We start from the raw sequence: 14862 nt of genomic DNA on the forward strand, positions 1-14862 counted from the left end.
ATAATAATATTATAATTTAAAATACGGAATTGAAATAGAATAGGTAAGGAAGAAGAGAATTATACCAATCCGGCCTATAGCACGGAACAACCACGAATATAATGTGATTGGGCGAAAAGAATTGAACAACGAACGAACAAGAAACAACGACAACACACAACGCACCACCCGTGTGCGTGTGTGCAACGAAGAAGGGACGAAGGCAGCAGGGGGCGCACAACAGTGTTGGGCGAGAGGGGAGCAGCGCGCTGGGCGCGGACGAAGAGAGTGAGGGAGTGTGGCGTGAGGCCGGGCGAGTGAGGGAGAGCAGCAGCGACAGCCACACAACACAACAACAACGACGCAGCAAGAGGGAAAGGGGCACACGAGTGTGCGAGACGAGGGAAGGGGCAGCAGCACGCAGCAACAGCACGAGGCTCGTGCTTGCGGGCCGAGAGAACCGGACGGGAAAAGGGGAGAGAGGAAGTAGGAGTGTGGGGCAAGAAAAGCAAAAGAGGGTTTATGAAATTAAAGGGGATCATTTAATGAGGGGAGTCCTATTTATAGGCTCCCAATTTCTAATGCTTAGGAAATTAGAATTGGGCTTAGGGAATTAAATGATTGGGCTCGTTTAATAAAACTAATTGGACTTTTCGTTTAAAACCCAAACCTTTTAAAATTACTTGCAACCCATTAAATTTCCCGACTCGAAAATTAAATTTGTTTCGTAATTAATTAAAATAATAAATATTCTAATTAATTAAAATACATTTAAATAATATTTAAATGCGAAATAAATTCCGAAAATCGTAAAATGCTTTATAAATATAATAAAATATATTTATAAATATTATAAAAATACAAGGTATTACACCATAACTACAGCCCTGTAGTGCATTATTGTCGCGCCTCACCCAGCTTATACTGTAGTGCCTCACTCATCCCTCGCTGCATCGCCTCGCCTGGCTTCTGCGCCTCATCTAGGGCCCTCTGCAGCGCCTCGCGCGCCTTGTGCAACGCCTCACCCGTTGAGACCTGCTCCTGTTGCAGGTCACTCACTACTACGTCGGTTTGCTCGACAATGGGTTGCACTAGAGTGGCTTGCAACACATTACCAAACTCACTGCCCAGAAGCACATCTTCATCATCACTAAAATAATGCACCGGGTTCTCTTCACTCGTACTACCAACTTGCTCTAAGGTATCAACCTATGGAAAAATTCTCTCATGAAATATAACATCTCGAAACACAAAAAACTCTCGTTTCTCCAAATCAAACAATGTCAATCCTTTCTTTAGAACCGGATATCTAACAAAAATACATCGTCGACTACGAGAATCAAATTTGTCATTTTTACTCCGTTGATTATGAGCATAGCATAAACACCCAAACACACGAATAAACTCATACAATGGTGTTTTCCTAAATAATAATTAATACGGTGTTTTATTTTCAAGAAGCGGAGTAGGCGTCCGATTAATTAAATAGCAAGCTGATAATACACACTCCCTCCAAATTTCTTGGGAAATTTTGCTTGGAAACGTAATGCTCAGACCAAATTTAACAAGTGTTGATGTTTTCTCTCTACCTTACCATGGTTTCAGATTTCTGGGTTTCTCAGAGTTTTTGTTTTTTCCCTGGTTATTTTGGGATTTTGGGCTGATCTTCTGATTTTTATGTAAGATTTTGTCCCGATTTAGTGTGTGTTTTCTTTGTCTCTCTTGCAGCTGCATAATGTTTCATTCGTTTTGTGTTTCTTCTGTTTTTACCTCTTGATTTTTTTGGTTTTTTTGCATGTTCTGTTTCTGGAGAGTTAGACCTTTGCATAATTAGTGCCCTTTAAATTAGGGTCTGTTAGATTATGGCATACTTCTCTTTTGATTGCTCGGTGTAATGTGTTAATTATCTTCATGCTTCTTGTCGGCTAAGTTACACCTCGCTTATGTCTGGTACCACTGTTTCTTCAAACATTTCATCTAATTTATAGTTCGGGCAACTTGTACTTCTAAAGTTGTTTAGGGTACCTGTAGGCAAGTTTCTGCAATAATTTCCTGCCCGATAGCTTTGGGATGTTTTAGTTGGCCCTTTCTGCTTATCTTAAAGAGATTATGAGATCTGACCATTTCTGCATAAATAACAGGCCATAGTTACGTCCCATTTGAGGTTTAAATTTGGGATTGCTTTGAGGTTCAAATTTGAGGTTTGGGGTTGATGTTGTAGGAGTAACTATGAGGAGCAGACCTGAGCGATTTGAGGTTTGAATTTGATGTTTTCGGAGTATCATCATCCTATTTGAGGTTTGCATTTGATATTTTAGATGGCTTTGCGGTTTGCTTTTTATTTTCTTTCTATAGAGTTGTTTGGCGGTAGGATATGTAGGAGCAACTTTGGAACTTTTGGTTCGTGTCTGTTTGGTCTTTGGTTGGTGCCTCTACGTACAACCTTTTGCTATACTTTTGCTTATATTCCCTACTGTTTAGTTCATGCTCCTTAGGTTCTAGCTCTACGTTGCTCATTTGCTCCACTATCGCTGTTTTGCTCTGATCTGCATTGCTTATGACTGATTACGCCAGGTGCTTGCCGTTTATCACAGCACCTGCAGTTTGTTGTTCACTTGTGTGGCCGTCTTATGCCTTAGTTTCCTCATGGTACCACCTTTGTCAATCGATACCTAGAGCCTAAACTTCCCTTTGCCGTCGTGACAGGTGATGGTTGTTGCGCCCATAGAAGTGGTGATTCCCTTCCACCCGCTGCTGATGCAGATTATCGAGTGCCTGAATTTCCCTGAACCAGTTTACCACATGCTTGATGCGTCAAAGAATAACGCATATGTGGTTGTCAAGACTGATTCGGGCCCATTGCCTACATTGATGTAGGTGGGGAGGCTGCAAAGCTAAAAGATTCATGCGAAAAGGCAGTTGAGAAGGTTGTGCGTGGGCTTATGAAACTGTACAAGGTCTTCGTTGAGGATGTGACATCCAACAAGAGCCTATTGTTTGCTCGGTGTGCTGGGTTATATCGACTTAAGAGGACTGAATTGGAGCGTGTGGAAAAAGGAGCACCAAAAATCATCATGCATGAAGAGTTTTTTTATGATGGTTGTGGTCCTTTCAAGGCTGTTGTTACTGTGGACTTCATGTCAATCCTACGGGCCGTGTTTAGGAGGGTTGAAATATCCAGCACTCCTATTGAAACCCTTGAGCATAGTCCTACCCAATACACTTCTCGGTTCACAGTTAAGACTCCAAACAACAAGTTCGGTTTCGAGTGCATCATCGGTGATATCTTCCTTACCTTTGCTGCAGCCAAGCAGAGTCTTGCAAAGAAGGCTCTTCACTATTTAATTCCTGTTTGCAATTTCGAAGTTATCGATGCAAACTATAACCCTACGAGCTCCAAGTTTGATGTTGTTTTGTGTGCCCTTGAAAGGGAGAGTTGTCTGACTGTAAGAAAGCGTGTGCTAGGCATTAAGGAAAACATAGAGCCTTCGCTGTTGCTTGTAGAACAGGACTGCTTGACTCCTCGGTGAGCAGCTTACCAGATACCTACTTTGGTTTCCCCCCCCCCCCCCCCCCCGCTGCCCTTACAGAAGCGCAAACACAAGTTGCCTGCTGCATGCCCTTCTGTTGTTGTTGCTTCAAGCCGTGACCCGCCTCTTTTCTTCACTAGTCTGCCTGACCTCGAGACCGTGTTTAAGCGCCATAAATTCTCTTACGTCGTAGTAGATTTTCTTGTTCTATTAGGCTTGTGCCATTATTCACCCATGTAGTTGTTTTGTTTCCTCTAAGGGTAATAGGCCACTCATGTAGTCCTTTTTCCCCAGGTATTATGGTGGCTTACTTTACTTGTAGCCATTTTCTAGTTGAAGGTATAGTCGTATAGACCTTCCTTTTGTGGGGTTATGTAAGCACTGCTGTATTTCACAAAGCATTATGGAATGAAATTTTCTTTTGCGGGTTAAATCCTAAGGTTGCTTTGCATTAATTTGTTGTTGTTGTTTGAAGTGCTTTGCATTAAATCCGAAAGATCTTCATATTTATTTGGGGAAGCCTAAGTGTAAATGTATAGTACCGTTGTTTAACATGCTATTACTATGATGGTTTCTTGTTTGGGGAAGCCTAAGTGCAAATGTATAGTTTTTTTACGGTACGTGGTAGCTGATGCTTGCATATATTTTGTCCTTCACCGGCCAGGATTCCTTGCTGGTAACGTGGTTTAGCTTTGATTTCTCTTAGCTTTGTAGTGGTTATCTCCTTATGGGGAGGCTTCTTGTTGTGACTATGCATTTTTGTTTAGCCTTAGTGTCTGTTGTTGCTGGCCTCTGTTTTACACGGTGGTTTGTTTCAAACTTACAATGCAAATTGAGTGATGCTTAAATGTTATGTCTTTCAGATAGGTTGCTACTGATCCCGCACTCCCATACGACATGACGCAACAAACGGGTGAGGGTGGATGAGCTACTCCAACATAGTAGCTCCCCTAGGTAAGGCCATTTGGTTAAATCCTTACCCATCACTGAACGCACAGATGGATCCTAATATATAGTTTGGTTTGTTGTGCATTGTGAGTTACTTGCAGCTAGGACAGGGTTCTCCAACAGCATTACTAATCACCATCTAATGAGTGATCATCCATTTTCCCTTCCATCCAATGCGTTGCCAACTCCAGAGGGACAGTGCAGCAAGCGATCGAACACTAGCCATCCATTAGCTAACAGTACTTCGAATAGGTAATGCCACTAGCGTTAGTTTTTTTTGTTCAGGGGAATGTGACCAACCTTACATTTGGATGTGCGGATGCAGTGAAGTCAGTGAGCCGAGCCAACAGCCCCCTGAGAAACCAAAGGTGAAGCGTCGGCCAAGACTACCGAATAAGTCCACTTAAATCCCAACATGTCATTTTATTTGGAATATTGCTTTAATAGCACCCCGATTAATGGTTTGCGTGTATATCAGAGGTGTCGGTTGCGGTGATTGGCCAAAAATTTCCGCAACATCCACTAACCTTGTCTCCACCTCACTTCTGCCCAAAATGCAATGCGAAAAAGTTTGTAAGTGAATCGTTGCATTTTTGTTGTGGCGATGGGGATATACGAATAGCTTCAAACGAGTTCCCGGATGAGCTTGCAAGGCTATTCACTTCTCAAAGTGAAGACGCCTTGCATTTTAGGACATATGCACGCCTTTACAACAACATGTTTGCCTTTAGCTCTCTTGGAGGAACCTTTGATGCCAAGTGTTAGAATCCAACCTTCCTTTACTTGTATTTCTCCTTTCTATTGCTTTCTAGGATCTTTCTAATAGTTTTCTAGGCTTTAGGAAGAATTATTATGTTACTGTAATTCCAGTGTTCACTGGGCAGACTTAGCTTATTCAAAATAAACCTCTATGAGGGGTATGAACCAATACCTCTCATCAGAAGTTGCCTTTGCTTAATTCATGTGTTGTTGCTAGCCTTTATAGATATTGTGCTGTCGCATGCTTTTAAGCTTTCCAAGACCCATCAAAATCCCTTGCAAAACAGATACACTCTCGTCGTCGGTCCCGCTTGTGCCTGCTGTGCGCACACAAGCGCCCCGATCGACCCTCCACTCTCACTCTTGTCGCCAATAGGCAAGAGTGCCCATTCTAAAGCAGACGTCCGCTCGTGCCCCAAGCCTTGAGATTCACTTTCCGCACAAGGCTTGCGCCCTTGCCGCCGCATAGGCAAGAGCGCGCCGCACGGATCCGGTGTCAAAACACTCGGACCGTGACAGTTGGTATCAGAGCCAAGGTTCAAACCTAGGCACCGAGAGACCCAAGCAAGCAATTTGAGATGGAAACGATCGAAGAAAGACTAGCCTGGCTAGAAGGCAAGTCTGAGAGCTGGACCCGACTCGAGGAAATTGTGATTGGCCAAGCCAAAGAGATAGAAAGACTCGAGGGTGCGGTCGATGAGCTCATGCAAGAGAAAGAAGCGCTTCAGGAACAACTCAACTTTGTCCAGAAGCAAGCTGAAGATGCCCAAGACAAATGCGCGACACTGATGCGCGCTGCAAGGACTGACTCGAGTGGAGGTGGTGCGATGAAGATCAAACCTCCAAAGCCTCGAGACTATAGTGGGGCTAGAGACTCAAAGGAAGTTGATAACTTCCTCTTCGACATGGAGCAGTATTTCAGAATTTGTCAACTGAGTGACAATCTAAAGGTGGATACCGCGACCATGCACTTGTCGGATGATGCGAAGTTGTGGTGGCGCACCAAGCACGCCGACATCGAAGAAGGGAAAGTAAATATAGACACCTGGGAAGAGTTCAAGAAGGAACTCAAAGATCAATTCTATCCCGAGAACACCGAGTTTGTTGCAAGAATGAAGCTACAGGAGATCCGCCACAAGGGCTCCATACGCGACTATGTGAAGGAATACTCGGCCTGCATGTTGGACATCCGAGACATGAGTGAGAAAGATCGGTTGTTCAACTTTGTTCACGGGCTGCAAGAATGGGCGCAGCGTGAAGTATTAAGGGCGAAAGTGGACACGCTTTCGGCCGCTATGACTGCTGCAGAGCGATTGATGGACTACTCCGCGGGAAGGGATCATCGCTCGGAAGAAGGAACAAGGGGGACGCCTACAAGCTCGGAGGGCCCGACTCCAAGCTCACCCAAGAGTGCGAGAAGTGACTCAAGGGTGTCGTCCAGCTCAGTCGGGGGATTCAAGAAAGGAAATGGGGGAGGAGACTCACAGAAATCCTGGTCATCACCTTCCGTATCAACAAAGGAATCCAAGATCAGCACACCCTCGGGAAACATTAGTAGACTCAACTGTTTGCTATGTCGAGGCCCACACAAATGGTGGGAGTGCAAACACAAAGGGGAGATCGACAACCTACAGAGGAAGTTGTCGGCCATGTCCGTGGAGGAAACCCCAAAAGAGACAGAAGAAGAAGCATGCCATGAGGACGAAGAACCCCGCAGAATGAGTTCCGTCTACATGATGTATGCAATGGGGAAAGAGGGCCCGAAGACAAGAGAGGAATCCACAAACATGATGTACGTGGACCTCGTGGTAAATGGGAGGAATGCTCGAGCCATGGTAGACACCGGCGCCTCTCACAACTTTGTGACCGAAGCAGAAGCCCGAAGATTGGGGTTAGTGCTCAAGAAAGGAGGCGGTAGCATGAAATCCGTCAACTCTAAAGCCAAGCCGATCCTCGGTGTGGCAGAACAGGTGGAAGCAAAGTTGGGAGACTGGGAAGGAAAAATGAACTTCACTGCCGTCAACATGGATGACTTCAACCTTGTGCTTGGATTGGAGTTCCTCCGCACCAGCAAAGCAGTTGTAATGCCTCACTTAAATTCTTTGCTTGTAGCAGGTGGACAAACTTGTCTAGTTCGAAGTACAGGTACTTCCACAAAGACAAAAGAGAAGGGCCGATTCCTTTCGGCAATGCGAGTGATGGAGCCATTCAGAAAGGCGACATCTCAGATACCCCCTCGCATCAGAAACAAGAGACAAGATGCAAGCTCAAGCCAAGCCGCTCCGAGCCAGAAACCAGAAACAAGGAAGACTTGGATTCACAAGACTCACCAGCCTATCAAGACACAACAAGATTCAAGAAGACTCCAGCAACCGCCATCAACCAACGGCGCAGAGAAGACTACAGAGTTTAGAATAGGAGATTTTTCTTTCATCTTTTGTAACTCTTGTAAGTCGACGAGGGCGTCGACAGCTTAAGTGGGGGAGGATGTTAGAATCCAACCTTCCTTTACTTGTATTTCTCCTTTCTATTGCTTTCTAGGATCTTTCTAATAGTTTTCTAGGCTTTAGGAAGAATTATTATGTTACTGTAATTCCAGTGTTCACTGGGCAGATTTAGCTAATTCAAAATAAACCTCTATGAGGGGTATGAACCAATACCTCTCATCAGAAGTTGCCTTTGCTTAATTCATGTGTTGTTGCTAGCCTTTATAGATATTGTGCTGTCGCATGCTTTTAAGCTTTCCAAGACCCATCAAAATCCCTTGCAAAACAGATACACTCTCGTCGTCGGTCCCGCTTGTGCCTGCTGTGCGCACACAAGCGCCCCGATCGACCCTCGACTCTCACTCTTGTCGCCAATAGGCAAGAGTTCCCATTCTAAAGCAGACGTCCGCTCGTGCCCCAACCCTTGAGATTCACTTTCCGCACAAGGCTTGCGCCCTTGCCGCCCCAAAGGCAAGAGCGCGCCGCACGGATCCGGTGTCAAAACACTCGGACCGTGACACCAAGACTCATAAAGGAATATATGTTTTTAAGTTGCATGGCCAAATTTATCATCATATCCCTGATTTACTTCCCAATAATGAAAGACCAAAATACCTCCAACTTTATTTCTATGATGCTCAGCATGAAGCCGATTATCGGGTAGGCTGTTTTCCAGAGCTTCGACCAGATATAGCTAATACACTTATGGAAATAACACAAAGGAATCCTTATGCCAGATTTTTCCGATCCTGAAAAGAAATTGAAATAACCGAGAACACACAAATTGTTCTTAATAAAAATACAGTGCCAGATCAACGCATTTATAATGCCCCTACAACATATGAAGTAGCTGTCAAATGGCCTGAGGTCACTTCCTCCAGTGAGTCCAGCAACCCCCATATAGTTGTTCGTGGGAAGTCAAACGAGTCGCATAGGATCATGCACTTCTATGGTTGCTATGAGCATGCACTTCTATGGTCACTTCCTCCAGTGAGTCCAGCAACCCCCATATCCATTGCTTTTCCCTTACGGTGATTGTGGTTGGACCCAAGGGCATAAAGGATGTCAACAAGTGGTCAGAGGCAGCTAGATAGCCAACAAAATCCTGTCATGTCATGCTCTGTGCACACTGCTGAGGAGTTGCTGTCAGAGGAGGACATACGTATGCATATGCATTTTCCAGTTCTCAGTGTTGGTTATCCCGGTTTAGTCCCTTTAATGTGTTTTTGGTTATAGTCTAAATCCTTGTGCTGCATGCTAATGAGCTCCTCAACGATCCGTTTCTTTTTACACTTTTCTCTTTAACAATTACTTCCAACAAAATGCAAATTGGAACTTTCCCCAGTATAAAGTATCCGACTCACGGATTAATGCTCTATTCACTTCGGGTCTTTTTGCTGGCCTGCTGTTTTTTTGCCTGCTGAACTGTTTACTTGCTTCTGGATTTGTTTGTTCTGATTTGCATACTACTTTTATTCGCTTCACTTTTTTTTTTGGCCTGCTGTTTGTTTACCCTGCTGAACTGTTTACTTGCTGCTAGATTTGTTGCTTTATATAAGTTTGGTTTGTTCTCACCTGATTAGCTACTTTGTATCTACTACTGGTTCTGATCAGATGCACCTGCAGTTCAACTGTTCTAATCAGAGCAGCCCGCCTGGTGCTTGCTGATCAGTTCAACTGTTCTCACCTGCAGTACTTCTTGCTGTTTCTTATTGGCATTTGCGTGTATGGCTGCACGGGGCTTTGTTTGTAATGAAATTAGCTAAGTTTGTCTTATTTATGTATGGAATTGTACTGTATTTTGCTGCATGTCAGAACACCCTTATGTTTCATGTATAACTGATTTCAATGTTTTCATGTGCTTTTCGATGCTTGGCCTGACCTACTTGTTTCTGTCGCTGTAGATGCTACTGCAGGTAATTCCAAAGTGGACAGGCATATTTCTTGCAGAGAGTACTATGCGTATAAGATTCAGAGCCGGCATAATAACATGCTTCTTAGAGCTGGGAGATGTTTTCAACAATACATTGAGGACATGTATGTTAAAATTGAGAACACCCGCCTTAATTTTTTCCGCAAAAACCAAGCGACTATAAGGGAAGACCTTTATCAAGGAATTTTGGATATTGTGGGTAGTGGGGAAAACAACGCAGGCAATGTAGGTCATCGGGTTGTGTTGCCCCCAAGTTTCCTCGGAGGACCTCGAGACATGAAAAGGAGATATTTGAACGCAATGTCGCTCGTGCAACGATATGGGAAGACCGATTTGTTCATCACAATGACCTTCAATGTTAATTGGCCTGAAATCAAGCAAGATTTGGTTCCTGGAGAAGAGGCCCAGAACCAGCCGGATCTGGTTGCCAGGATTTTTCGTGCCAAGTTACTCGCCCTGAAAAAGCATATTATGGAGAAACATGTTTTTGCCGAGGTTGTTGCGATGATCTATGTTGCGGAGTTCCAAAAACGGGGGCTACTAATGCTCATTTCCTCATAATTCTCAAGCCGGATTTCAAGATCAACTCCCCTGCTGACTTTGACAAGTTTGTTTGTGCTAAGGTGCCTCCCCCCAGTGAGCCTCGCCTAAGAAAGATAATTCTCAAGCATATGATGCATGGCCCTTGTGGACCTTTAAATCCTCAATGTCCTTGCATGAAACGGAAAGGGAAAACAAGCGGCTGTAAGTATGGGTATCCAAAAAGTTTCTCAACTGAAACAACAAATAATTCTGACGGTTTTCCGATGTACAGAAGATGGGACACTGGTGAAGCCTTTCCCGTTCGTAAGGCTACTTTGGATAATAGATGGGTTATACCATATAACCCGTACCTCTCTTCCCTCTTTGACTGCCATATAAATGTGGAGGCATGCTCTTCTATTCAAGTAGTCAAATATTTGTACAAGTACGTCTACAAAGGCCATGATAGGGTAATGTTCAATGTTGTGCAGGACGGTGCAAATGCGGTTATTGATGAGATAGAGCAGTACCAATCAGGAAGGTGGGTTTCACAATGTGAATCTGCATGGAGGATATTTGCCTTTGATCTCTGTGACATGCATCCTTCTATGTTGCCAATTCAAGTGCATTTTCCTAACATGCAGACGATTCAGGTCAGGCCTCACGAACAGCTTGACGCGGTGATAGCAGACAAAAAACGGTCTCACACTCCTCTGACAGAATACTTTAGAACTAATGCTGCAGCTCCTGGTGGAACTGGCTACCGGTACGGGCAGTTCCCATAACACTTCAGGTGGGACGCTTCTACCAAAAAGTGGTTCAAGCGGAAAAACAAGGTGGTGCAGATTGGTAGACTGGCATTTGTGGCCTCGGCTGAAGGAGAGCGCTACTGCCTGAGGCTTTTGCTTATCCATGTGCCTGACCCCAAGTCTTTTGTATATCTCTTAGCAGTTGATGGGTATAGGTGCGCGATATTTCAAGAAGCGGCCCTTAAATTGAAGTTGCTTGAAGAAGATAGTGCAGTAGATCTTTGTCTAGCTGAAGCGTGTGAAGTACAGATGCCTGTTGCCTTGCGCCGCCTATTCTCAACTGTCCTGCTTTTTTGCCAGCCAAGGGACCCAGTTGCAATGTGGGATAAATACTATACTGCCCTTTCTGAAGATTTCAGGCACCAATTCCCACACTTAGAAGATAAAGTCAAGCACCTGACGGTTAGGTCAGTCGAACAGTCCTTAGAGGCGATGGGCCAATCGTTTGCAGCTTTTGGTTTGGATCACTTGATTGACTCTAAGGACGCCGAGTTCAGAAGAACAAAGGACATCATCGATGCACTTGATGCCACAATACCTCAAGAGCGCATTAACTGCCGCGATAAGCTAAACCCCGCTCAACAAGAAGCTTTTGATAGTATTATTCACCATGTCAAACAAAATAGGCCTGGTGCATTCTTCATAGACGGGCCTGGTGGTACAGGGAAGACCTTTTTATACAATGCACTATATGCAGAGGTCTGTATGATGAAGAAAATTGTCCTGCCAACTGCAACATCAGGAATTTTCGCGTCTAATATACCTTCTGGAAGGACTTCACACTCTCTCTTTAAAATCCCAATCGATTCAGAGGCTTCCCTGGCTTGCGATCAAGGTAGCCTTGCTACATTGATCAAAGAAGCCACTCTTATCATCTGGGATGAGGCTTCAATGGAAAAAAAGGAAAATGTTGAGTCCCTGGATATGTTACTTCGAGACTTGTGCGATCCGAGTCTCATCTTCGGTGGTAAGCTCGTTGTCCTTGGTGGAGACTTCCGACAAGTGTTGCCAGTTGTGCCACGGAAAACACAGAGAGAAGTAGTAGTAGCTAGCTTAGTGAACTCTGCCCTTTGGCCACAACTTACTAAGTTCCGGCTCACTGAGAACATCCGGGCGAGAGAGGATCCACACTTTTCTTCATTCTTACTTTCCCTTGGGAATGGGGAGTTGCAGACCGTGGAAGATGGAGTCGTGTGCTTGCCTGATCAAGTACTGAAACCTTTTGAGGACGGTGAAGACCCGATCACAGATCTGACAATAGTTGTGTTCCATGAGCTCGATTTACATAGCTTCAGCTCAGATGTTTTTACAACAAGGGCTATACTAACCTCGTTCAATGAGGATGTTGATTCCATTAACACAACCCTAATAAAGAAATTCCCCGGACAGCATGTTGTTTACAGGATTTTGATACAATGTTGGATGATAACTGTAATATATATCCAACAGAGTTCATAAACACGCTCTGCCCAGGTGGAATGAGTCCGCATGAGCTTGTTTTGAAAGAGAACAGTCCGGTCATTTTGCTGCGTAATATCATGTCGTCTCCTGGGTTATGCAATGGTACAAGGTTGATATTCAAGCACTTCTTCCCCAACCTCATTGAATGCATCATCAAAACTGGTCATCACAAGGGAGAACATGTTTTCATACCATAGATTAAATTACGGCCCTCTGCTTCGTGAAAGTATCAATTCCAGTTCCAACGAAAGAAATTCCCTATAAAACTCAGCTTTGGAATGACTATCAATAAATCTCAAGGAAAAACACTGAGTCAAGTTGCTATCTATCTTCCTCGCCCTTGCTTTTCACAAGGCCAATTATACGTAGCTCTGTCACGTGCCAAACAAGCAAGCAAAGTCACAATTGTCTCAACAGGATGTCTACATCAGCACTAAGGATCGTGGGTGCGGAATGTCATTTCTTATTACGTGCTCAGAGGCATTATATAGCTAGCTGCCTGTACATGTAGGTGGCTTACTAGCTTCTACACCCCCACGTTGACACGTTAGGCTCACTCATATGTTTCTTACTGGAACTACATTTCCTTTCTAATGTTACTGCTAATCTCAACTTTCCTTTTTAATTGCAGTTGTTCGGATTGCTGGCCGTGTTGACTGCATATATCCGTCAAAGGCAGCAGGGTGGTGTTTCATTTTCGTTCCAGTTCGAGCTTTTGTATCTGTCATACATGCAACTAGAGCTCCTGCTACAAGGCTTGCCCCCTGATTACTCTTATACCATTTTTTGCATCATGTTCAGTTGCAATGGCAGTCCATCCCAGTCTAAGGTTGTTGGTTAGGGGATTTACAATCGCAGACTCTCCAACTATTAGATGTTGCTGCTTTATGTTGTTACTCTGCTATATTGTTTGTCAATCTCAGTTTTGTGAACCTTTGACTTAAGAAATTATCATTGATCTCTTGTATGATTCTCAGTAGATATATGGGATGAGGGTACACGGACTCCTCTTTGCAAGTGTGTCTTATATACATAGAAGAAGGCTTCGGTTTAAATGACTAGGATATCTCTTTCGTCACCTATTCGAATCTGGTTCCTGGCATATAACATTGTTTTGCACCCTCGAATTGGTTAACTAAATTATAACAAAGTATTTGGCGATTAACCTATTAAGTTATGTCCTATTAGATTTTGGTACAGGTGATTATTAGTCTTTTAATGGATAATCAACATAATGCCAATGTACTTATAGTTTCCTGGACTTTTGGTTTTAAGTTTACTATTACCTAAATATAAAGAAGCTTCTTTTACACTAGGTGATGATCAGAAATACAGTCTAAGATAAACCTGTTATGATTGCAAAAGTTGTTTAGAATAAAGATCCTAAAAGCCTAGGCATTGATCTTCAGAAATCAGGCTGCAAGTCCAATGAACTCTATCTTCAAATTGCACATGCTACATACACTAGCAGAAAAAGCAGAAGATTTCTTTAATATGTTATCTTCTTTGTTAACTGTTGGTTTACTAGAACATAACACTTTTGCAAGCTCAGATCCTTTGGTTAATACCTACTGGATTTCCCTTTTTTTTGGACAACAGTGACCATTTATTTACAAACGCACTTGCTCCTCTATATATACATGTGAATTGTATTGAAGGTCTATTACTAAGCTTCACTTCCACAACAGAAAGCTAACATAAATTCCTTGTTCTGTAAGATCCTGCTTCATTCTTCTTTTATGTTCTGCTGTTTTAACAATTCTGCTATAATATGTGACTTATTTGTATATTCTTAGCATGTTTTCTAGCACATTTAATGCGCTTTGCATTTAAGCTCCACCAATATCTTTACTTCCACAACAAAAAAAACTAGCAGAAATTCTCTTGTTCTGTCAGGTTCTTCTTCATTCTTCATGTATGTTATGTTTTTTTGCTGTTTCTGCTATAAATTTGTGACTTATTTTTGCATTCTTATCATTCCAACATTCTGCTGCTTGAATTTAGTTAAAAAGGGTGTTAATCTGTCAGCATCTTTAATGCTCTGCTTATTTTATCCAAGCCAAAAGCTACTGCTTCCTTTTGGTATACATTATCTAGCCTTTACATCTTTCTTCTTTTTAAAATTCTGCTACTTGGAATTGGTTAAAAAGTGTTGTATCTGACTTTGTGCAGGTGTGAAAGATGAAATCTGAACGCGTGTACCTTGATGAACTTAATGCTAACAACAAGGGCTACAAAGTGAAGGTTAAAGTCATTGAAAAAGGCCGAGCTAAGGTGTCTCCGAAGAAGGGAATTATGTATCAGTCACTGCTTCTAGAGGATAAGAAGGTATCAGTGTTTTCATTTCATCCCCCTTCCCAAAATTTCAGTTTTGGTTTAGTCACCTGGTATTTGCAGCTGGTTTATTGTTTCGTTTGTGCTTAACTCAACTTGAT

The 14862-nt window shown here is 43.2% G+C and overlaps 1 protein-coding gene across 1 annotated transcript; it reads left to right on the forward strand.

Annotated features, from left to right (window-relative positions):
* The first annotated feature begins 8764 nt into the window (after positions 1–8764).
* Positions 8765–14605, forward strand: LOC110799387 (uncharacterized). Its single transcript, XM_022004643.2, has 7 exons — positions 8765–8864; positions 9243–9359; positions 9607–10130; positions 10217–10857; positions 10951–12397; positions 13059–13256; positions 14600–14605. The coding sequence occupies exons 1-7, from the start codon at positions 8765–8767 to the stop codon at positions 14603–14605; spliced, it is 3033 nt and encodes a 1010-aa protein (XP_021860335.2).
* Positions 14606–14862: the final 257 nt, after the last annotated feature.

Source organism: Spinacia oleracea, chromosome 6 (assembly GCF_020520425.1).
Source record: "Spinacia oleracea cultivar Varoflay chromosome 6, BTI_SOV_V1, whole genome shotgun sequence".
NCBI lineage: Eukaryota > Viridiplantae > Streptophyta > Magnoliopsida > Caryophyllales > Amaranthaceae > Spinacia > Spinacia oleracea.